The sequence below is a fragment of the Zosterops lateralis genome (assembly GCF_965231275.1).
Source record: "Zosterops lateralis genome assembly, chromosome: 1".
In the NCBI taxonomy this organism is placed as follows: Eukaryota; Metazoa; Chordata; class Aves; order Passeriformes; family Zosteropidae; genus Zosterops; species Zosterops lateralis.
Window position 1 is genome coordinate 21206381 of NC_139762.1, and position 26346 is coordinate 21232726.

General features: G+C 36.5%; 1 protein-coding gene across 1 annotated transcript in view; it reads right to left on the bottom strand.

Annotated features, from left to right (window-relative positions):
* Nucleotides 1-4086: 4086 nt before the first annotated feature.
* Nucleotides 4087-26346, bottom strand: part of SLC39A12 (solute carrier family 39 member 12) — a gene marked incomplete at its 5' end in the record, with an annotated part of 33112 nt that continues 10852 nt past the window's right edge. Inside the window, 8 exons of the mRNA XM_083870838.1 lie at nucleotides 4087-4584; nucleotides 8974-9161; nucleotides 10542-10700; nucleotides 14259-14322; nucleotides 16588-16695; nucleotides 17892-18044; nucleotides 19781-19953; nucleotides 23207-23378. Of these exons, the coding sequence (XP_083726964.1) occupies nucleotides 4456-4584; nucleotides 8974-9161; nucleotides 10542-10700; nucleotides 14259-14322; nucleotides 16588-16695; nucleotides 17892-18044; nucleotides 19781-19953; nucleotides 23207-23378 (1146 nt within the window). The 3' untranslated portion in view covers nucleotides 4087-4455. The remainder of the gene's footprint in view (nucleotides 4585-8973; nucleotides 9162-10541; nucleotides 10701-14258; nucleotides 14323-16587; nucleotides 16696-17891; nucleotides 18045-19780; nucleotides 19954-23206; nucleotides 23379-26346) is intronic.

Consider the following 26346-nt stretch of genomic DNA (forward strand, 5'->3'; position numbering starts at 1 on the left):
GCCGCACCAGCGGCACCGGCGGCACCGGCCGCACCGGCGGCACCAGCGGCACCAGCGGTACCAGCAGCACCAGCGGCACCGGCGGCACCGGCCGCACCGGCGGCACCAGCGGCACCGGCGGCACCAGCGGCACCGGCGGCACCGGCCGCACCGGCCCCCCGCGGGCCCGGCACCCCTGCCCCGGGATGCTGCTCCGCGCTGCCGCCGACCGCAGCTTGGCAGCGATTTCAATGCGTCCAGGCGTCTGTGAAGGGTCTCCCGTTGTGCTTGGTCCTGTTATCAGGGACATAAAAGGAAAGAGGCACTTCTTACATTCCCCTACGTGACCCAGAGCAACAGCTCCATGTGTGGATTTTTTGTTCTTTTGGGGAGAAGGGAATGTAGGTGGGTCTAGTAAAATAAATTGCAGGACTTTTTGTTTTGATTAAAGCTATTGTGCAACTACTGCCTGTATCTTCTGTAGTCACATTCCTACAGCTACACTCACAATAGAAGGCAGCTTATTTTTAAAATGACAGGAAGTTTAAAATGAGAAGATCTGACAAACGGTTACAGTAAAGAAAGAAAAGATAAGAACATTGATAAAATAGCAGCCCTAATCCATACAGATTATAAACCTGTTTAAAACTGTTACAATGATAATTCGCTTTCTCAAGTGCAATGGCAGGGTGATAGAAAAATAATTTAAGGGTAAATACCAAAACTAACTATGTTTTCTTATATGAAAAAGTATTCTTCTGTCTCTGGACAGAATGCCACATTCATGTTTAAAGCATAAAAATACAGTAAAGGAATAGATGGCAGTGTTTAAAACATGCAGATGAGCTCCAGAAACTTGAGGGCATTACTATAACTGACTGCAAAGAAGGAACTATTTATCTTAGGAGTCACTGGATAATGTGTAACATATACAGAAAATAGAGGTACAAGGTCAGCTCTCAGGAGCGCTGGTAGTTTGGAATTAGAGGTATTCTTTATGAGGGCCTCTCCCATCTAACTTCCAAGAAAAAATACTGCAGCAAACAAATTCTTTCAACCTTTCCTTTTCTATCTAGTTTTCTGTGTAGGAAAGCAAGATCATTTCATCTTAAAAGGGCCTGAAAACTAAGAATAGATGAAAGGGAGAAACACTAAACAGGTTCTTCCAGGAAAATTCCTTTATCTATAGATTCATGTATTTAAGGTTTCAAAGGAACATTATGATTATCTAGTTAGAACTGCCTGACTGGCTGTAAAACCTCACCAAGTAATCTCTCCATCAAGTACATAACATCTGTTTGAGTAATTGCATACCTCTTACAGAGAAACCTAGTCCTGATTTAAGGGCTGCAAGTGATGAAGTTCTGCAGTCCTTACTCAGGATTTGACTCAATGAAAACATTGGCATATTATGCTCTCTGTCTGTTAGGTTTGAAGCAACAGAAAGATCTCCCTGGCTTTAAAAACAGGTCTGTTTCAAATCTCTATGTACAAACTCTACATATTTAAAACAAACTAAAAAAGAATGCATCATAAGAACACTTGTGCAGTCTTCTCTTTTGTAAGGACACAAAAACATGTTCTATTATTTTTCTTGGAATTTTTAGAGAACATTGACTAAAATGATGAATTTGACAGGTGAATCTCATTGGTGTAAAACTTATTTAATTATCTGTTTCAATGATCTATTGGAACAGTTTCCAGCCCTCTGTAAGGCCAGAGGTCTTGAATTACATGTGGTAATACTCCATCTTCAGTATCTTTTTAAAGACACTAATGTAAAGAGATTTACAGCAGAGGCACTAACCTTAAGTAGTGAGATAAGTTCTCTCTAAGTGCCACAGGAACTCAAACTTTCATATGTTGATGAGACTTCAGGTTTGACATCAGGGCAAAATGGTCATAGAACTACTCACTTACTGACAAACACCACAAAAGCCAAAAAGCTCTGTGAAATAAAGATTAACTGGCTTTCTGATCAACATATCTGGGCCTATGGTGGAAGTTGTATAAATACATTTGATTGTTAAATGTGATTGAGATGCCTGATAAGTATATGTGGCCAAAAGATGGCATTTTCTTAATATGTGTTCTTAATACATGTTCTTAATACGTTCACAGAACACGTATGGATGGGAGCCTATGCTCATATGCAACTTTAAAGTACACACTGCCAGAAATTACTTGCCCTCTTTCAGATACATTAATAAACAGTAGACAAATATATCACAATACAATAACATTACCAAAACATGATCATATTGGTAATCTTGTTTTCCATGGAAGCAAACATTAGGCACACATAAGCGTTTAAACTATGGTAACTCTTCTCTTTGAAATAATGAATGTTTCCAATATTCATTTGCACCATCTGATACAAGAATAGATTTTGCTTACGTCCAGTGATGCCCTGCTATTGCTTGAATTGACTGTTACAGCTGAAGGTCATGAAGTGACTCAGTGCCAACACAAACAGATGAAATACTGAGACACCCCTTTTTAAAAATATTACCTTAATAAAATCAAGCACAAGTTCTTGGAAAAAATGTAAACTTCGAAAACAGAAGCATTAGACATGGCTTCTCAACTCACCTTTCAAAGTTACATCAACATAAAAAGTAATTGTAATATTTGCACAACTAAATAAAAGAATCTAGGATTGTACTTCGGGCCTTAAAAAGAGCCCAGTTCACTCCCCTGTCAAAGAGAGACTTCCTGTGTTCACTCGGATAAATTTTTTGGGACAAGGTTGCTGAAGGTATGTACATGTTTGTCTAGATTTGCATTGGGGCATTTGCTACAGATTCTCATAACTAGCAGGCACTGAAAATGAATCCATATCTACTTTTCAATTATCTCTAAGTTTTGGGTTTTTTTTTCCTTGAGGGTTAGTCAGTGGTTGACTAAGGGTTCACAACCCAATTAGTGTGGGCTATCATAAATGGTGAAATTCCGTATTTTTTTTTTTTCACTTTGTATTTTGGAACATTAATATGAAGCTTTTGAGAACTAACAGGTCTGTCAGTCTGCTGTAGTAGAGTAGACTCTGTTCCCCTCTGTAATATAAGAATAATTGTGCCTTTACAAGGAGCTAGCAAATAAACAAAGGACATGCTGCAAGACAGTAATGTTGTGTCATAATGTAGAGATATTTCAAGACAGAGTTTATACAAAGAAAAAAAACTTGAAGTTGCTTCATAAAGAATATGTATCTGTTCTGCAACTTGCTCATCAGAGCAACCAATTTCCATATGTCATCAGAGGAGAAAGAAAGAACATAATTTAGTTCTCATACAAAAGTATGAATAAGATAGGGGAGAAATCCTTGCACCAGAAATTGAGAGCATGTAAAGAGCTGAAATTACACAGCTGAGTGTTGCTCAATACCTTCTAGAAGCTGCTCAGCACATCAGAATCAGAGCAGAATTTGTATATTTGTTTCAGATCCAGTTCTGCAAAATTAATTAAATTAATCATCTCAACTTATGCAGAATTACCTTGAAATTAAGAGGAATAATTACACAGAAATCACTCAGAATGGGAGGAGTTGCAGTGAGGCTATATGCACTCTAGACAATTGAAAAAGCTCTTTCCACAATGCACATCACATATCTACGATTAAGCTAATTGCTGACAGGAAGGCAAGTGTTTATTGAATGTGATGTCTCAGAAGCAACATTTGGCCCAAGAAGTCCCTTCATTTGAGGAGCCTGGAAGGGATATCAGGGAAAAGCAATTTAAACACATTTTTTACAATCCTTCATAAGTAGTTGCTATAAGCAACCACCAGAGGTGAGATAACGCAAAAAGTGGTTAGTCCAGTGCTTGACTGTCACAGGTTTCATCACACTTATGAGAAACTGCATTACAGTTGGAAAAGAATTCCCAAATTTCTGTATCATAAACTTCAGTATTTACACTTGTCATTTTTTTCCTGCCACAGTGGACCAGTAAGATGCAACTGATGAGAATTTTTATGTTGACAAAGTAGAAAATGCAGACTTTATGAGATCGCTTTATGCTATTTAGCAGTTTAGCTTTGCTACACTTATCAGATTTAAAGAAATAATTCTTTTTACTAAAAGGCAAAAAAAAAATCTGTATTCAAATTTGGTTAGTCCACTTTAATTATTGCATATAAAAGTGTTTTATTTTCTTCAATCAGACTGGCAGAGATCACTTAGAGCATTCAACTAGAAGAGACTCAATAAAAACTAATTAAAAGCTCCTGTGAGTTTGAGCATTGGATCTGGTAAACTCAGTAACAAAGAAAACATAATTCTAAACATTCATTTTTACAAAAAAAAAATAATTACAAAAACCTGAACAATAAGTTAATAAAGTAAAATAGTTATCTACTGTTCAGATATAAAATCCCAGCAACTTAATTTACATATTGCTATGGCAGACATGACAAAATTGTGAATAATGCTATCCACTTTCATAAGTGGTACTTTGAAATTTCCAACAGAAAGCTTATATTTTAATTTTCTGTTCAAATACAGCCAAAAGTAAGAGGCAAAGCCAGCCTAATAGTAATCCAAGGTTCTGTAGGAGAAACATCAACCAGGGTCGCCGTGTCTGAATATGAGTCATTTCAGGAAGCTAAAAAAAGAATAAGACAGCAGAATGAGAGCCAGATACATTCATCTGTGGGAAACAAAAGTTATGGGAAAACAAGACAAACTTCATAAAAAAAAAAAAGCAACTTTTAAATTGCTGATTCTGACTATAGTTATTAATGTGTAGCATTTTCTGTACATTTTGACAAAGCTGATCTTGACAGTGAAATATTTAAATTAATCAAATTCTACCCACTTTGGTTCTTTTACTAGTACTGATAAGAATTATAAACAAGATTCTGCAAATTGTTAACTTCTCAATATTTTGTAGTAATTTTATACAGCTATCTGCAAGGAAATGTTTATTTAGTAAAATTAATGATAAAATTAGTGATTTCCTTTTGTGGGAATAAACTAGTTGGAGTATTTTTTGCTTCAGTACTATATATAGGGTCAATCATGCTTTTTCTGAAATAACTGGCAACACTTCTATTTACTTGGGCTTTAGTAAACGTACAAGTAGAAAACAGGATTTTTAAAATATGCTTGAAAAAAATCATGTTCAGTGCTTTTCTCTGTGAGTTTTAAATTATGTAATGGAGCAACACTTGTTTATAATCATAATAAAACCTACTTGCATTGACCTTTCACTCTACACAGTGTATTTTATCAAAGGTTTAAACTAAATATGTGTCTAAACAGAGCTTGCAAAAATGATGCCTCAGGCTCAAATTCTCTTAATGTTTCTGCTTTATTCAGAGGAAACACTGATGACCACTAATACTGTCACATCAACTCTGGAAATAAATACCGAACAATAGTCTGGTGCTGACCTCTGGTTTTGGTTGTAAGAGTTTTTTTTCTCTTGAATAAAACTACTGAGTTCCTGTGCACTTTGGAGGCTCTTCACAGTAGCTGTAACAGCAGCAGCCACTGGGAGACAGTGGAGTGGTGTTGACCAAGGAGGTTAATGGGAGTGTTTGCTATGCTTGTCCTTCCTTCTGTCAGAGGGGGGTCTCTGGGGCTGCTGCTTCTGCATTTTCTTCTTTCTCTGTAAGTTGGCATGGGCCCAAAATAAAACTGTGCTGAAAAATCTGCCTCAACACTAAAGCTTTGCCTGAAAATAACAGGGAAACCCAGATGCCCTAGATCTCCATTACAACCAGGTAGTGGTTTAAATTACAGTACAGAAAGTTATGTAGTTATATTTGAGCAATGTTTAAAGATAATCAGGAACTTTTAATCTAAAGCAAGTGTAAAAACCTCAAAGTTATGATGCAAATCAAAATCTGAACTGGCAGTTTTAAGTGCTCAGAGCAAACTGAGTTTTTCATGTATATAAGTAAAAACTGTTAATTAAGACCTAGCCTGAATCCAGAGTTCCAGACTAGATGTTTAGTATTTCTTATTTATCCTTATGATTAGTCTATATTTTTCTTGTCTCCATTGCCTGAGTGAAAAGTTCTCCAAACAGGGAAATTTTCTCCTCCCACTGCAAAATTGGATTTTCATTGCTGTCACTGACAATTTATTAATTGCTGTCAGTGACAATTGAGGAGCTACACACATGCCCAGTAGGTTCCTAGGAGAGTTTCCAAAAGGAATTCTTAGCAAGTAGTATCCTTTCCATGTGCCATGCTGATGTCTGCTCCCTCATCAAACCTCTGTGGATGTAATCAACACAGAAATCATTTCTATCGCCACACCTAGTGTGATATCCTTGCTTATCTGTTAAAATGGCTGCTGTCACAGTATCAGCTATGGTTACCCAACTCTCTCTGAGCATGTGGGATAGCAGAGAAAATCTTGTTTAAGGAGCATGAGCCTATTCAACTGGCAGAAAAACCACTTCACAAATTAAGGGAACACAGCACCACATCCAAGCTGTTGGAAGTGTGTTGTCTCGTCACACTTGCTAAGGCTTCAAGTCTGTCAGAAGCAAAAGAGGGACTGCTAATCAAGGGACTTCTCTGTTCCACTCCAGCTCTTGTTATCATGAGTGCACAAAAGATAAGAAGAAATAGGAAGCAGCATGCTGAAAGAGGGTCTCAGGCATGTACAGGCAAAAAAAGAGTTCTTACCAGGCTGGGAACATGTGGCATGGCTGCTGCACTGCAGCAGTCCAGTAAATCACTTTAAAAACTACTCCCTTATCTTCAATATTGAAAACATTTTTAAAATTAGTCAGAGTAAACTGCAGTTTTGCATAATTTCTTGGTGAAAAATGATGGATATAAATGATTTTATCTTTTGTTTCTTATTCAGTTTATGAAATTATTAGTCTACTCAGCTTGCTAATGGAGTTACAATGCCATTTGAAGAAATGAAAAACCTTTAATTAACCACAGAAATAGATTTGTGCTACTTTGTCTGTGGCAGCAGTCTCACAGTGCTGTTCTGTCAACAAACCTCCACTCACACCCCACAATATTCCTCAGTGCAGAAACCAGTGAGGCTGCTCAGTTTTATTTAAGTGTTATTCTGACAAACACATGAATATGTGACAGCCTATAAAGCAACGCTAAACACTACAGTCAAACTTTGTGTACAATTAAGTGTTTGTATACCATTGGCTTGAGCACTGATGACTATTGTTGGTAGATGAGAGTGCAGCAGAATAGAACCTATTTCTGTGCAGAAAGTGAAAAAATGCATAAAGAATGGCTAATTTTCTCTTGAGATGTATCATTTTCTCTTGAGATCTACTATACAAACATACAAAACTTTTCACATCTATAGATGCCTGCAGTGCTACATAAATATTTTTTAAATAAAATAATCCCTGTGATATTTGACACTGACAAACAGGTGAACAACCTAATGGCAGGTCTTTTGACAAAATGCAGAGAAAGGCTGATTAGAGTCTTTTATTAATAAAAGGGATTGAGAGAAATGTGATCCTCCCCTCTCTCTCCCTTCTTTCTTCCCTTCACATCAAGAAGGGAAGAATGATGACAAGCTGAGAAGAAGGGAAAACATGTCCCTGTCTCTGCCTGGAACTATGTTTTCTCTTGGGATTTACAGCTGGCACATTGCTTTGAAGACTCAGGGAAAAACATGGTATTGTTCTAGGAGCTTGTGGATCCCTGATTGATGCCAATCACACACTGAAGGAAAAATTGTGTACATCGTTCTTAGCCCCATCAGTAAAACCATGCCTACACAGTTGGTAGGCAGCCACACTTCCAACTTTCTCTGTCAGAATAAGCTGCAACTTGGTACACAGTGTTCTCGTCTGTTATTTACTACCTCAGTCAGGACTGTTGACACATCCACAATCCTTTGGCAGTTCCCTCTTAAGCTCTTAGGTGAATTTTATGTTCATTTTAACTTTACTTACAATAGAAAAAAAAAAAGACTAAAATACTACCAAGGTACTAAGATCAATAACTGTAAGTAGAATTTTAAATAGGTTATAATACTGGAAGGGAATATCAGGTTTAAAGTATGATGCCTGAACCTGGTAAAGAGCATTTCAGACATGAAGTGGTAATGAACACAAGGGAGTTACAGACAGGCTTGGGGGGAAAAAAAAGTAATACTTTATGAAGAGACTTTTTTTTTCTCCCTCTTGATCTACTCACTCAAAACATTCCATGTTTGTGGAGCTTTCAAGAAACTTTACATCAACACATGTTGGTTAAAGAGTCATGTGACAAAGCTGGGCAGGCATTTAAGTTCTGCATTGCTACATGTGTGACAGTTATCCATCTCTTCAATAAATTATATGGCCTGAGGCACCTGCATGAGCTATGATTGCTCCTAATTTTTGTGTAGCCCTTAGACTTTCCTCCTACCTCCTATCTTCCCACTTTATTTTTCTATAGACAGATCATTGCTATTGAATTGGGAATATGAAAAATATTGGGCAACTATTAAAAAGATGAGGTAATCTAAAGGCTTTTTTATTGCTTAAGAGCTAATTGAAACCTCCCTAGGACAGAAAGGAAGTGTTCAGGATAAGCATCATACATTTTAGTTCTGAAATAGCAAATTTCCATTGAAACAATGGGTGAAAAATATATTAAAAAGGGCAGAAAAAGAAAAAAACCCCAGTTTTTTCAAGATCTTTAAATCCCCTGAAGGTTCAAATATATGTTTTAATAAATAACTAAAAATACATTGCTTAAAATACTTTAAAATATTTTTTTTCAAAAGACCCTAAAAGTCCATCATGCCTTTCTCTTATTTTAGTCTCTTAATGGTCTTTATTTCCCCTTTTCATTATAATGACAACTAGCATGAGAGTGACACAGAAGAAAAACAGATTACTTTTCTAAGCACTGTACACACACAGGTCAGACAACATGCTCTTCCCAGAAAGCCTATGAGCTCCTTTTCTCTCCAAGTTCATGTTCCTGCATTTGTCTGACACTCAGCTATGATGTGGCTATGCTATAAGGAAAATATAAAAATAGACTGAAGTTCTCACCATTTCTGCTAAAGATAAATACAAGAACATTCCAGCTGTAACAGTAAAGATCCAGTTTTGAATGGATGGGTCAGTTGATAGAGAAAGGCCAATATAAAGTCCTAAGAATGCTGTTAGTGCACTTATAAAATTCATCAAAATTGCAGTCTTCGTGGGGAGCCCTGTACTTAGCAGCACAGCAAAATCTCCTGCATAGAGACAAAGAACATTTATTATTTAGCTGATAAATGCTTTTTTAAAGACTCTTGGTAATAAAATATGAAGGAAAATCATTAAGATATATACAAAGATAGCAAATTATGGAGGGCTGCCTTTAGAATTCGGTAGAATTAGTTATAAACTTGTCCTGTGTGAAAGAAAAAATCTCAAAACAACAAAAAAGTAATATTGACTTGTACTTGTTTAGCTGTTCCTAAAGATAGCATACAGTATTGAGGAGTGGCTTTCTATTAGTTCTCTATGTTCCATGACATTTCCAACTTGGATACATGCAGAAGTGAAGTCACATGGTTTCCCAGAGTTTTTAAATCTTTCTCCACTGGGAACTTGCCAGTTCAAATCATGTGGGTATATTTGCAGCATCGTCTTTGAGTGTTTTACGGGTGCTGCAAGTCAGAGTAATCTATGCCAGTCTGATCCCAGTTTGAGTTTAATCCCACCGATTTCAGTCCTAATCACCTGGAGTAAATTGTACATCAGAATCCCATCACAGATTTTTCTTCTGAAATAAAAGATTTCGTAACAAGCCACAACGAGAAGATTTGAAAAAGCTTGATCCTTGACTGTAAAAATGTCACTTTGACACTGGGGCACTACTGCCCCAGAAGAAGGTGTCTTTGGAAGTAATGGTCAAGTATTTCAGTTTACTTTGTTACACAAACAAGAGTTACCAGTTTTACAGCAATTCTCCATCCCATCTTTTTGTTTGGAGGAGTTTTCTACAAAGCACATGAAATCTTCAGTCATTTAATGATAGAAATGAGAACCTGCAGTTCTCATATCATACTTCCCAATTTATAAGCATTCATCAACACAATGTCAGGAGCATCTTCAGCCATGCTGGAAGTTTTACAGAAAAAGTCAATCAAGGGCAATATACAACAGAACAAGCATCCTGTCCTCCTGTCCACCAGTAAAATACGTCATACAGCTTTTATTATCTTATTGTTCTTGATTAGCAGCAGGAATGAGGGTAGCAAGAGGAATACTTGCTTAAATAGATCTGCTGGATATCGAAATGATCAGGTAGCCCATTAGGTGTCATCATGGCCATTACACACACATGAGTCTTGCTTACAGTTTATTATTTTTGGTGTCTGTACACATAAGAAAAAAAGGTCACTCCTGACCCGATGTCATTTCCATCTGGAGGAGGTCAAATGGGAAGGCATCCAGTAATGAGTGCAGAAGCCTCCTCTATTTTTGTGAAGGCCAAAGTATCCCACAGTAACACTGTAATTCATGATGCTATAAGCAAGAACTCCCACAAATGTCATACAGGAAATAACTTTTTGGGAAACCTGGAAATGCACAGTTAATCAGGAAAAACACACACATATATTTCTTACCCATTTCGTGGGGAATTTCATGGCATAAAATAGCAACAGTCGTTGTCACACCTGTTTCTGTTGAGGATGAGAAGGCTGCTCCTATTGCCAAGCCATCAGCAAAATTGTGAAGACTGTCACCCACCAGAACCATTATTGCTAACAAGCTGATTTTCTTACCTCAAAAAAGAAAAATAAATAAACAGATTAAAAGCCCAGTATCTACCCAAACAGATATTACCAATTTTGTTATGCTACAAATGATTTGGGGTTTTTGGTGACTTTGCATATAACATTGCAAAAAGTCATAATAATCAAAGGGAATAAGTGTTTATCTGATTTTTCATTTTTATTATACTTCCTTCAATATTTGAAACAAAAACATAGGTTCCAGAACAATTCAAAATGAGATGCAAATACCAGGAAATAACTTCCTTATTCTTACTAGGTCAACTATTAGACAAAAAATTATGTTTGGGTCATTTTCCTAATTGTTATTTGGAGTTCTTCCACCATTGCTCACAGAATTGCAGAGCTACAGTGAAGATGAATATTTGGTCTCATGCAGCTGATTGTTTTAATCTTGTAAAGCTTGCTACTACTGAGTAATATTTGCAGGGTCTGTTTTTCTTATGCAATTGTATTACAGTGAAAGATAGAAATGAAAGACAACAAGCCTCAGAGTATTACTTATAGTGCAGGGTTACAGCATGCTTATATCCAACATTTTTTCCAATCAATTAATGGCTGTTATGCTCATAGTACTCCTATCTGGAGCACCACTCATGGGTGGAGATGGCTGTTTGTCTTTCCCATGCTGTTCTGTGACCTTATTTTAGTGCAGAACAGTATATTGGGTGCTCATTGCATCAGGTCGCCTACATGCTACTAGTGATGCAAGTACTGAAATCAAGCTAGGGAATTAGGGACAGTCTCTAGGGAATAAGTGACAGGGTGGAATGCTGAACAAACTCACAGGGAGGCAGTTTATCTCTTCAAGAAGCAAAAAGGCTCCATATAAGTTCAATGTCTAAACTTAGCAACACATAATCAGCTGCCCCATCCTGTACTTTTTTTCATTCATTTTATCCAGTCTTACAGTCAGGACTGCCTAATGTTTTTCAAGAAACTCATCCAGCCTCCCTCTACACAGAATGGACAGAACATTTTGAAAAGGGTTGCTTTCATGCCTGAAGGAGCAGAGTCATGATTTGGGCCCTAAATATGTATTTTTCTGACTTCTGGTGACCCCACATAGACAGAATATGACAGACTAAGGAGCAAACATGAAGCTGCACCAATCTGTCTGAATACAGTTATTACCAGATTTCAATCCAGTAATATTTCTCAGAGATGACCATTTTATAGCAACGGGAGAGAGATTTTTCTTACAGAAACTGGCTAGAATTGAAGTTTTCAGACTATTATAAAAAACACCCAGAGCACATAAAAACCTAACAACCGTATTCAGAAAATCCTCCCTAGTTGTCTGGGAGCTCTGTGGGTTCAGAAAAATTGGCAGGCTTGTTAGAATTTGCTGCCAGCTTACAGAGCCGGATGTGGATGTCCCCAGTTTGCACAGTTCTTTCTAAACACTATGGGCAGTTTATAATCAATAGTGCAGAGCATGAATTACATAGAAATAATAGATTACTGTGTTACATTAAGTTTGTGATTTGTACAAAGCACTGGCAAGGATGAAATCATGGCCTGCCCTGAGGTCTTATTAGTCTGTTTTGTTCAAGTATCTGACTGCTGGAGAAGATATACCACAATTACTGGAACTCATTCCAGTGTGTTTTAGTAAAACACAGGGATCAGGTTAACATTGTGGAGCAATTACACATATAAGCTTTGTGAACTTACTTGACAGAAAGTTAAGAAGATGCATGTATAAACAAATCTGAATGTTTATCTTACTTTACTTTCAGCCTATTTAAAAGCAGCTTTGTTACTCGCAATTATCTCACTGCATTATATTCCAACACGAACTATTAACTATTAATTTATTACCTTAACTATTTCTACAAAGCCTCTTCTTCTCCAACAATCTTGCTTTTTTCTTTCTTTGCTTAACTAGGGGATCAAAACTCAGTGAATCCTATTCTATAATTTTTATAAAACTATTGGGTACAGGATCTTAACAATATACTACACTTTTTAAGTTTAGAATAAGAGTTTAAAGCAAACATTTATCCATAGAAATATCTTTTTCAATATTTCCATGACTAACACAGAAAAAATACTTCTAGTCAATGTAAAGTGTCACCAAGTATAACAAATATAAAATGCTACTGTTTGGTCTTCTCTGATATTCACAGAACAAGTATGGATAAATGCAGAAAGGGCCAGTCAGGCATCTTTTTCTTTAGAAAATTTCTTGCTTTCTGAGTTACTCCCTGACTATCTATGGTGATTGACTCTTTGCAGTCCTACTTGACAGGCATTGACAGTGAAGCTTTGCAGTTTTGGAGCAGTCAGGCTTCTCTCTTAGACCTGCAGATTCCATTCAGTTTTGGGGAAGAAACATCTCACCTAGTATCAAGGTACCCAGGTATGGTTATGCACTTAGCTATTAAAAGAACTGTATAATGAAACAAGCTTTTTTAATTATATATTCCCAAAAAAACCCCCAAATAACCTCCTACCCCTCTCTACTAAGGTTTCATTTATGGAGGTAAGACTGAGGTATAAGGAAAAATTAAACTAAACAAAGATTACTGAGAAGCTATCCCAAATTTACTTGGAACAAATACAGTGAGATCACTAGAAATTTGTTGGTGCTTAGCAGGTAATGATGATTGAAGCAAACAAATATCTAGAGATCAACTATGTAGTCATGTTCAAACTGGCACTGGGTTGTGTACTACTGGAGAGGTGAAAATGAAGAAATGAAATTCTAGACTTCTAATGCTTCAGAAATAGAAATTAAGTCCCCAAGAACAGAAGAGAATATTAAGAACGTAGAAGAAGATAATGACACAATTAAATAAATCAAACTGATGACCTAAGATTTGACATCACAAAATAAAGGGGAGTTAATTATAGTAAATAAACTGATTTCAATTAATATATTATTCCCTCAGTTGAATGACTGCAATCCTATTGAATTCACCAAGGTCAGAAAGTACAGCTAAAGGCAAAATTTGGTTTATACTGTATTTTCATATTTTTACTAAGCAGCAAAAAACCCACAGAAGACAGGAGTTATCTGAAGTTCTCAGAAGCAAACAGATTACTCTAAAACTGAGGGCCATCATGGGGCTATTATTCCATACCTGTGATAAATCATTACTGGTTTAATGAGTTTATTGCTTTACTGTGTAAGACAAAAAGGACACAGAATTATATTAGCATAGTGAGCCTACAAGAAATGTTTCACTACCTTCAGAAATAAAAACCTGAACTAAGTTTAAAATTATAAAAATGTTTTGTATGTATAGTGTAAGTAATAATTTTTGACTATTTCCCTTTAAGCGAAGGCTTTAGCAAAATAAATTGCAACATTGAGACAGCAAATACTACAGCAAGGACAGTGTAAGATTAATGAACTTCACAATTGCAGGGTTGGCAGCTGAGAAGGTCTTTAAGCAGAGATAAAATTATGTAGCCAGGCGCCATTAGATGTGGTGATGTAGCACACAGCAAAGACAGAGCAAAGCCAGCTGCACACTTCCAAGTCCATCTTAGGTCTGAAGGATTTTCCTCTCTTGCCTATTTTTTTTTATTGATACTAACTTTTTTTGCTGATCACCTTGCTCTCTGATGGAACTTCAGCAGGTTCAGAATCTTCTGGGCTTCTCTAGTTAAAAGCAAAGATAATGGATCAGTGTTAAGGGTCTCTTCCAGCTGCTGCCATAAGTACAGGAAAATATAAACTAAGTTCAAGTTATTTGAATCAAAGATAGTCAATGGTTATTTGCTCAGATATCATTAGAATGATTTACTGGCCACTGGCAGTGTGATTTATACTGCAGAAATACATAAAAAAGAAATCTGGCTCACCCAGAGAGTGTTAAGTCTAATTCAGGTAGAAAGAAATACATTCATAGGCATTGTTGTACCCTAAGAAAACCACACTTCTTCTTGAATGTACAAAAATCTGAACCAAATGCAAGACTGGAATGGACATTATAATTAAAATTGTATGTTTTGATTTTGTCATGACTGGATTTTCCTGAAGAATGTGTCCATAGGATTTCCAGGCAAAGAGAGGCAGAGTCTTTTAGGCACTCATGTTCTTCACAGTTTCCCTGTGAAAACACAAGACTAAAAAAGATGATAATCATTAGGTTTCAAGCCCTTTCAAATACAGGGGTTTTTCTTCAGGGTGGTGCAACCTCCAGTAACTTCTGTCTTGGCTTTTAGCAAGGGCTTCATCTCAGCACCAGGCAACACTGGCTAGGCATAGCAGCACTTGAGCACAGTCCATGGTGAAATTTACCTTTACTTCAAGTGAAGAGACAGTGTCTTCTTCCTTATCTTAGAGAGATAAATTGATGCACCAGACCTAATGTTTAATTAATAGATATTGCAACTGTTGGGAGATAAGGGAGAACATGAGCAATCTCTCACTGCCCCTACCTCCTGCTTTCTGATGAAGAAATTATTAGAAATTCATGTGAGGGAAAAAAAAGCCAAAAAACTTGTTTGCTTGAAACTAGAAAGACTGAATTTTAATTTCTGAGGGGTTTTTCCCAAGAAAGTGTGGTAAAACCTATAATGGCAGCCAGTGGAGTCAACAACAGCACAAGAACTCCATGTTAGGGACAGCAGCCATCTATATCCAAAAACAGTACCAGAGATGTACACTGGCTACAAAATAGAATATGTTTATTGGTTGGTCTTAGCTTGGTTGCTGTGAAGGACATGCTGTAGAAGCATGAGGAGAGAAGGAAAAAGAATTGTTTCTCATATTCTACATTTTAAAGGAAAAAATAAATGTCTCTAACTCCCATGATCGCAGCCAGTCATATGAATTCCAGTAATTGTTCCACTTCTCCTATAATATTTATTCACATACCACATCTTTGAACAGTGAGTCAAAACTGCAAGATTAATTACTGATCTGAAGGATTTATAAGTTTTCCTTAGTCAACCAGTTTGTCTTATTATTCACATGATTCTGGAAAATTGGCTGCTCTTGTACAAACCAGCTCAGCCAGGCTAATTCTATACAGATAATGTGATCTATATAGAACTTTGGGGGGGGATCTTGCATCTGAGGGAAATGACATGTTCATTCATTATCATAAACAGGAAGCTTTGACATGTCTCACAAAATAGTAAACATGCTTCACTCCTCTGTTTGATCTGGCTTTTATTGAGAGTTTTCCAACTGTGTTTTAGAGATTAGTGGTGACTCATGAGACTCTTGCCCACCACAACTACATTAGTAAAATGGAGTTCATCTATGCATCTAGATACTGGATATAAACTGAAGAGATTTGTTGAAAGAAAAAGAAAACAGGGTAAAATTTATGACTCAATTTAATTTGCAAAGATTTATCTGTCTGGATCTTATCCACAGACAAGTACAAAAGTGTGTAACTTCTTATAAGTTCTTATAAGCACTATTCCCAGATACCTGAAGTGTTTACATTACTCTTCTAATCTGTGGAAAAATGCCCAAGAGCAGTCCAGGATTTAATCTGTTCACTAAGTATGTACTTAATTCTCATTGCAGGAAATTCTGAAGTTTTTCCTAAAGGAAAGTACACCTTTACATATGAACAATGTTTCAAATGTTTTTAAAAAGAAGGGAGAAAGAAAATCTCTAAGAATTTTATCAACAAAGTGTATAACAATACAGGAAGTGCATTGTTATATCAATCTGATACACACTTAAGAAAAGTTATTGTAAAATATCTGTTCTTAATATCTTTGCGAAAGCTCATTATAAACTTCAAAATCTAGATATTCTTGACAATCATGTCAAGTAATAAACAACAAATCAATAAAGACTGAAAAACAATACTGATTTATTACATTAATTTTGTTCATTTATTTTGAGGAACAGAGAAAGAAGATTATAAATTTAGGGAAGTATGTCATATTGGTAACCTACCAACTGTATGGTTGAAGTAGATTTGCCTCTGCCTGAATGTTCATTAAATTCAGACTCCACTGGAAGATCATGGGAATGTCCCCAGTGCCCATTAACTAAAGAAAGGCCCTGCTGAATGAAGATGCTTTGCAATTAGTTCTGAAACTCAATGAACACAGGTGCAGCATTTCTCAGTCTTTTGTGAAAATCTAGCATTTTTAATAGATTTTTTTTCCAAACAAAATCTATTTTAAAAAATCATTGGCTGGCATCAATATTTCCTAATGCTTATTTTGTTAAAAACCCTGAAAAGTGAATCAGACAAATCAGTGGCAATCACAATGGTTTGATAAAGTCTAATTTATTTTAAAAATCAAATTCAAATTTGAAGCTGAGATAGATATAAAAATTAACTCTGAGGATTCATCTAGTTCTCAGTAGAAAATTTAAAAATTTGTGGGATGATGATAAAATCCTTCTCTCAAAAAAGTAACAGGAAGGACTCCTTTTGACCAAGCAAATAAATATCACCATCATCAAAATACTCTCATTCTATTAATCTCACATTATATTCTTATGGCTGACTCAAAGGTAGTGGGAATAGGGAGTCATTGCTGCATATCTAAATCAGGCCAGCCTTCACACACTCTGTAGAACAGAACAAGCAAAGGTTTAGCCTTCTTAAGTGACATTAGGATTTTCTCTCGTGCTGAGAAACTTAATGAGCCATCACATTTTGTGCTACATTCTATCCTTGTGCATAATCATATTTTCAGGCTCTGGCCATACTACAATAAAGTAATAGAATTACTGTAAGCATGGCAGCCAGCAAGGAGATCTTATTAATATAAGCTTGGGTCCTACTGGCTGCAACACACAGATTTTCACATCACTGGGATAGGGATGAAAAACAATTTGGAAATTTTACTATATTATTCTTGAATATATCTTATGTTTGCATCTATCTCCTCTTCAAACAGAGCCTAGAGCAAACAAATGTCACTGCTATTTCATATGGATACACACTTTTCACCCGCTCCAGTGTGAGTCATGAATACAGGCTTATGGAATACGCTCAATTAACTGTTCTCTTTCTGGAATTATAAATATGTGGAACACACTCATGGAGCAAGCACAATTCACAGAGCAAAGCAAAATAGAAGCTGAAGGTCAATCTGGTAGGAGCACTTTGGAAAGCAATTATCAATGCTTCATTTAACTCACAAAAATGATAATTAATTTCCATAATTATTTTAACATTCTGTGCACTGCAAAATCTCAAAATACAAGAGTTTTTTTAAAGGGTGAATTGTACAAAGCTTTACCTGGTCACGAGGTGTTACCAAAAGAAAGAAACACTTTTCTATCAGAAAAAATCCATGAATTCCTCCAATTATTCCCAAAAGTTTCCAAATATATTCTTTTCCCTCATAGAAATGTTCTACGTCTTGTGCTTCATGTTTATGCAAACCAAGAGTCTAAAATAAAAAGATAAAGTTAAAAAAATAAAACGACAATGTTTTAATTATTGCTAGAGCAAGCCAATGTGTTAACTCATTTTATTCTCAGAATTTTATTTTCCCAGTTCCTTCAAATTTAAACTGTGTTTTGAAATAAACAGCTGAATAATAGAGGATGAAATTAATCATTAGGAGCACAGCTACACTTCTTCATCTCTCATTGGTGAAAGTAACATTATTTTTAGGGACAGTTTAATGAAATCACCCTTTATATATATGAGATATATTTTATTTTTAATATATTGATGTTAAAATTCTATAAAAATTACTTGCATTATCTTAATATGCAAACTTCATATTGAAAATAAATAAGGAGCTACAGAAGAGGCCACAAGAATGTTTAGGGGGCTGGAGCATCTCTCTTGTGAGGACAGTCTGCTGGAACTGGGCCTGTTCAGTCTAGAGAAGAGAAGTCTGAGAGGGGATCTCATTAATCCATACAAATATCTCATGGGTGGGTGCCAAGAGAGTGGTGCCAGACTCTTTTCAGTGCCCAGGGACAAGATGAGGAGCAAAGGCCATAAACTAAAACACAAAAAAGTTTCACTCAACATGAAGTAGAACTTCTTTACACTGAAGGCAGCAGAGCACTGGCACGGGCTGCACAGGGAGGTTGTGGATTCTCCCTCTGTGGAGACATACAAAAACTCTTCGATGTATCCCTTTGTAACCTGCTCTAGGTATCCTGCCTTGGCAGTGGGTCGGACTAGATGATCCCCAGACACCCCTTCCAACTCTAACCATTCTGTAATTCTGCAACTCTGTGATTCCATGAAAATATGCACGAATTAATTAATGCATAATTATTGCAAAAATGCATTTCTGTTGGTGGATGTGCTTCCTTCTTTTTCCTAGTGTTACAGCACAGCAGCCCTCCTTTGCTCTGAAGGCTACTGGATACATCACTTAAAACTGGTGAAGGAGAATACTTTCATATTTAAAAGGTGCTGCTGAGAGAAATGTCTGACACTCAAGTGAGAATTGCCTTCCTTAAAATACTCTCCCAGTTTTGCTTCCAGAGATGACGCATTGAGCACAAAGAAAATTTTAACCAGAATCTTAAGTGAAGCTGTGAAGCTCTCTTTCTGTGACCACTAGAAGTCCACTTGTAACATCTGTGTCATATCAGAGGAGACTTTAAAAATAAAGGAAAACACAATGGAAAATTTGGTTCTGTTTTGCATGTTATCCTGTTCTTAAAATTTAGATTATGAATTTAGGAAAAGATCATGCCACACATTTTATTAGAGTTCTAGGCATCAGGATTACTTAGGCTGATAGCGCCTGGTTGTCTGGAGCAATCTGTGAAGGGGATTGTGAATGCCTCATACAACCATAGAACAATTTCTGTTAAAATATGTCACAGAATCTACCTCATGAAAAAAAAATAATACCCATCTAGAATGTGCCTTGCACAGGACTTGTGGGGTTTCTGATTTTTTATTTTTTTTTAATAGGAGCCTTTCTTTCTTTGAATTCATCAATCATGGATTTCTACTTATTATTATTTTTAATCTCTCTCTGAGCTACAGAGTGTAAATGTAATTGGACTCTGGGGGGCGGATTTCATGGCAAGCTTTATTTATAAACTGATGAGCATTACTCAGGTTTAAATGAAACCTTTCTCTCTGTGTGTGCATGTGTGCACACACACATGTCAACATTTTAAAAGCACAGAAGTGTCTGTTACTTACCTGAGGAATAAGATGTAGCAATGCATCTCCAGAAAGGGTTCCAACAGCCAAACCGACAAACAGCTGTAAAATGAGTGTATAGATTTCTTGACAGGAGTTAAACAAAATGAGAGTTGTACCAAACATAGATCCAATAGTAATAAGTAAAACAGCAACAGTGCTGTAACCATATTCTGTAGGGGAAAACAAATGAAACAAAACAAGGGCACCTTTAATCATCCAATATTTCTATTTGTGTTTCTATTTGTTTTGTATTTGTAATTGTTTTTGAAGGTATGTTTTCATACCTCTATATACAAGCACACAGGAGAAGTGATTCATTGTGACACTGATTTTCCGTTGGGATTGAGTTAATTTCATAGTATCTGGTACAGAGCAAAGTTTTGTATTCAGGATGGGAATAATGTTGATAACACACTGATGCTTTGGTATTTGCTAGGCTGTGCTTACCCTGAGCCAAGGTCTTTTCAGTGTCTCATGCTCTGAAAGTGAGGAGCTGCACAGGAATCTGGGGAGGGGTGGGGAGAACATACGTGGGACAGCTGACCAAACTGGCCAAAGGGATATTCCACACCACAGAACATTATGCCCAGTGTAAAAATGAGGAAGAATTGGCCAGGAGGGGCTGATTGCTGCTCAGGGGTGAACTAAGCATCAGTCAGCAGGTCATGAGCTGTTGGGGGTTATTTCTCTCTCTCTCTCTCTCTCTCTCTGTCTTTTTTTTTTGTTTGTTTGTTTTTTTTTTTTTTTTTTGTTTTGTTTTGTTTTGTTTTGTTTTTTTGTAATCTTCCTTTCCATTACTAATTGCAGTAGTAGTAGGAGGAGTAGCATGAAGATTTTACTTTATCTCAATTATTAAAACGATCATAGCTCAACTGATGGGTTTTACCTTTGTCAATTCTCCTCCCCAACCCATGTGGGGGTAGGCAGTAGGGGGATGTGTAAGTGGCTGCTTCATATTTAGCCTCTGTCTAGGGTTAAGCCACAACAACCAAATAGATTTTTCTAGTCATGTGTGAACAGATGACAGAATTAGAAGCTCAAGAAACATTCATTTTTTCAGGCTTTACATGTTATATCTGCTACTTCTAAATTTCAGACCTTAAGAGCTAAACAGACTGTGGTTATGCAAATTAGAGACACTCAGAGCACCACAGTGAATACAACTCTGTATTTGCTTCCTTTATTAACAGATTTATGCTTGAGATTCTATGTTCCCACATGCCACACCTGTGTATCTTTACAGTCAACACCACATTTTTAACCAAATCATTTTCTGTAAACAAATGAAGGCCTAAAACCCCAAATGGATGTAGCAATCTAATTTAAGCATAAACATGTCAGTCCAAATTATATTTACACATCTGCTGTGGAAATACATCCCCTCAGTTAATACACTGGGACCACGAGCCTATTTTTCCCAGATTACTGGGATGTTTTTGAATGTTAGTCATATAATTCCTCAGAGTTACATGCTGCTCACATTTCCAATCTTTTGCACAACGTGAATCTCAATTAATTTCTATAGAAGTTTTATAATGGGAGGTAAAACAGTGATAAGAAACACACACAGAGGAATTAATGCCAATATTTAAAACTGTCACTTAATGTTTTAAACTTCAATAGCCCTGCAACTGTTGAGCACCTCATAAAATCAGACAATTAATTTCACAGACTGCACATCCAAACACAAGAGTATAGTAGATATATATGTAATGTCAGACCTTGGTGACTTAGCCAAAACAGCACAGCCTGTCAGTAAAATAGAGTTCAGAATAAAACTAATGAGCCTAGTCTCAGGTCAGTAGGTCACACATAGGTCGAATATGGAGTCCTTTATGTGTATCAAGACAACAGAAGTGTCCCTGTGGTCATGGAAACCTCCCTTTGTCAAAAAGCACAGGGAAAGGGCTGCAGAAAGGGCTCTTATTAATTCCATTCTGCACTTGAATAGTTCAATTTTTCTCATCTCTCACCTTTATGAGATCACTAAAATGTCATTTATTGGGCTGATGGCTTTAGACTCAGAAGAATCCCACTTAACAGTGAATTTTTTATGAACCTTGTATGTGACCTGGGTAAGTTCTTTTTCTTTCTTTTCTTTCCTTGTCCCTTGATTCCCAATCTAAAAAGCCAGTCACATCTGTGTAGCACAGAAAAGATCAAAGCAGTAAAGACTGCAAGGTGTTCAGGTAATGAGCTGAGAGATAAGATAAGAAAGAAGGACTGCTGCCTATTGAAGACCCATAATGATTCGTCCTATTCTCTATGTCTCTTTCTACTATAACAATTCCTGGGCTATCCATGAGTGTTCTCCCATGCTTCTTTCTTCTGGGATAGCCACATGCCCTTTCATGCTTTTTAATTCATGTACTGCTCCATAAGGATCACTGGGCAGCAGGATGTGGGGAAAACTTACTAGCTCCAAAAAGACCTAGTCATCTAAAGCTGGCCATGTAGATGTCAGGATAAAGGTATTGAAGACATTGATTTGTAGCCTAAAAAGTGTTCCTCTAGATGCAGGCAATTATGGCAACTATTCCTTTTTGGTCTATGCTGACTCCCAAATTCTCCACCAAAATTAATGTCTCTGTTATTACATCAGCACACCTTGATTTGTAACCACTTCCCAGATATCATGGGCTTAAAGTAAGAAAAAAATCCAGAAAACACATTAAAACCCCTTATATTCAGATTTTTCTTTCATAAGGTGGACCAGTGATAGATTACAGAAGTGGAATCCATGGAACAGATGGGGCAGAAAACACTGGAAGCAGAGGCAGGTGAGGGCTACAACTGCAAGTTGAAACAGCCTAATTATACTCTAAATCAGTTCTTGTTCCAGCTCTATCACACTGATCCTGCTGCCTGTTACTGTTTTTCTGGATGTTTTTCTCACCACAATAGTATCCTCAAAGCTTCTCTGCTATAAAATACCACAAGCTGAAACACCAGTAGCATTCATGCAAAACTTACCTGTATCAAACATTTGCCACGTCATGGTATAAAATGCCAGCTAATGGAACCTTGAAGCTATATGTATGGGCAATGCAATTCTTACAATATAAACCTGGTGCAAATTTCACAAAATAAGCCCTTACTGCCCAGCAATCCATAGAGGAGGACCTGCTACTGCCTACCTGCTTACAATATCAAGCAGTCCTCTAAGAAATGAAGAAAATAAAGCTTGAAACCTTACATGTTGAAATAAAATTCCAATTACCACAAAATTTAGACCATTGAATCCCCTCACTTCTCAATATAATATTATGTTATCTGACGTGTGCTATTAAATCATAGAATGCATAAATTACAGACAGCATAAATCCCACATTTTTATTTATTAATGAATGAAATGTCTCCAGAAGTCCTTGCACCTCTTTATCTGAATTTAAATAATAATTTATTAATAAGAACATAACTCACTTTCCACAGTTGTTGGGGGAAGCTTTATCTGTTTGAAGTCAGGAAGCTGACATGAACAACTTAAAAGTTGCTGAATGATAGCTGGACTGATTTGCTTGAAGTGGTCCTTAGAAATGGAGGAAGAACTGTTTTTCAAAAATATCTTCACAAGTTCATTGGCAGAGAAACAAACCTTTGCAAAAAAGTATATACAGTTACTAAACACGTTGCATACACCTGCATTTAATTTTGAGGTTAAATACAGAATCTTAGAATAACACAGGAAAGTCCAGTCCTGCTATATATCTCTACTCTTTCTTGCTTAAATTAGTTTAATTACTTAAATTACTTCACTTTTTTTTTTTCTGTGTAAACTCAAAAATATATATTTCAGAAAAAACAGAATTTTTGGGATAAAGCACATCAATTTCTATTGAAGACACTTAATGTCATTAAGATCTTACAAAGTAATATTTCTCAATATTTTATTGTTGTATATAATAAGAAAAATGCTTTAATGCTAATAAGAACCATATTCCTAGCTATTCTTGTGAAACTACATTATTTGCAGTAATAGTTCTATTAATATAAGATACTCCCTACATCAAAGCAATACTAAGATTCATCCTTGTACTAGATTTTCAGTAGGATATGAAAATAAGTTAGCTTTTTAAATTCATTAAATGAAGACATGTCAGCAAACTAGATGTTACATAGTCTAAAACTGGTCCAAAGATTGCTTAATATTGAATTACTAGAGGCAGTTCAGAATTCCAACTACTTTTTGTTCTTGTTTGGAGCATCTCTTTGTCAAAAGAAGCAATTTTTCATGGGAGTATTTATATTTCAAAAATTTTCACAAAGAATTGGGTTTTTCTCTCCAGGATGAAACTTCAAGTGAAAACATGAGCAGTTAACACAAGAAAAATTCTATTTGAAATTTCTGTAAACACTTTTAAACAGAGGAACTCCAGATCAATTATGTTATCTTACTTAAAGGAATAATCTTCATTTCTTAATCTCATCTGATGAGCTGTGATTCAATATTTAAAAACAAATCATTTTCTTTCATTTAACTTTGTCTGCATCTGAGACTCAAGGGATTCCTAAATATTCTTTCTCTCATTACTGAAGCTTAAGCTTCTTTTGAAGATGTTAAGTATAATTACTTTTAAATAACCTAGTGAAAACCCAGAACATTTCTGCCTTTGCTCATCCGTTAGTGAAGTAAAATATGCCTGGTGGTTCACTAAGAAAATGAATTAGTTGAGCACTGATATATTTTTCTGAAAACCACATTCAAGTCTTCAGGACAACGGGTGATCTTTTCACCTGGACCTAGTGTGTTCTGCTTTCAAGCCAAAGGAGAGCATGAACACAATTTAGGATCTACCACACCGGAAGAGACCTTAATTTTGCCTGTTCTAGGTAATGGTTTTGACTCTAGAACTAGGGAAGACTGACATCTGGTATCAAGTTGGAAGACTGGATTTTGGCTGGTTATGAGTAGCATTGCTGACCAGTCAGAGCAGGGATTTAATACCTTCACCAACAACTTGAGTGATGGAAGAAAGTGCACCAGATGGCATTCACAGGTGAAATTCAACTTGGATCTCTAGTCAATATGCTGATGGGTGTGGCTGCTATTTAGAGGGACCTTGATAAGACAAAGAAATGGGCTGACCAGACCTTCACATAGATCAGCCAAGACAAGCTTATTGTGCTTCACACGGAACAACCCCATGTATCAAAAAAGACTGGGGAAAACTGGCCAGACGGAAGGCAGTTTGCAGAAAAAGCCCTTGGGGTGGGTTTTGACAGGAAACTTGAACATGAGGCACCAGTGTGTGCTTGTGGCAATAACCACTAACTGTACATTGGCTGCGCTAGCAAGAGCAGAGCCAGCAGTACTGGAGAAAGAATATTGCCCACCACTCAGGACATGTGAATCCACATTTGGATTATGTACAGCTTAATAACCAGCAGTGCAAGACACTGGCAAATTGAGGAAAGTCCAGTGGAGAGCCACCAAGATGGTTGGGGAACTGCAACACATGATGTGCCAGGAGAGGCTGAGGAACATGGGTTTGTTCAGTTTGGGAAAAGAAAGGTTGGTGGGTATCCTAAGTCTTCAACTGTCTAAGCTGATTTAGAGGGAAGAGATAACCAGAATCTTCTCAGAGGCATACAGCAAAACAATGAGAGGCAAAAGGTACTACTTGCAGCAACAAAAACCTCCAATTTGCTATAATAAAGAAGTCCCTCAAGATGAAGGCAATAAAGCACTGGTACAGGTTTCCCAAAAAACACTATAAAAACTCTGTATTTGGAGACATTCAAAATTCAACTGGACTTGGTTCTGTAAAACCTGATCTGACTTTGAAGTTGGCTCTTTATTGAAAAGTACAATAGGCAAAATAAGATCCAAGTTTACTATAAACCTGAATTTTAATGTGAATTTATTACCAGGAATTTTCAATGAAAAGCAAAATCTCATCTGTAAAAATAAACTGTCCACCCACACACAAAAAATAGCTGTTTAGGTCTACTTAGTAAAGTGTTCTTGTAAGACATGAGGCACGAGGACCTGCATCTTTTCTACTTGCAAGCCCCAGCCTTTTAAGCTTTTTAACATATGAAGTCAGAGAACTGTCTCCATTAGAAACCAACTATGTGTGTATTCCTGGGGGAATGATATCAAAGAATTAAGCACATAGATTTTTACCTATTTTCCTGTGAAAAACTGGATGGATGAATAGATGGATGGATGGATGGATGGATGGATGGATGGATGGATGATTTGTGTTTCCAAAATCTGAATTTTTTTAATGAGGAAGAATAAATGAATAGATAGACATTGTGACACAGCTTAATGGAATTTAAGATTATTTATCTTACCAGATCACCTGCCACTTACTTTTTTAATACATATTTTTAATCGTAGAGACAATTATGACTTTAAAATAAAGCAGTGACCCTTTTTCTGAGGTAATGTTTCAAATATATATTCCTATATAAAAATTAAATTACAGCTCTTAATGCAGTTAGCAAACATAAGCCATGGACTATTCAATGTCTTGTATGTAGCAGAATCTGTTACTAATGAAGCACAATAGCTATCATAGGTGCAGAAAATGGGAGACAAAAGTAGCAACACAGTA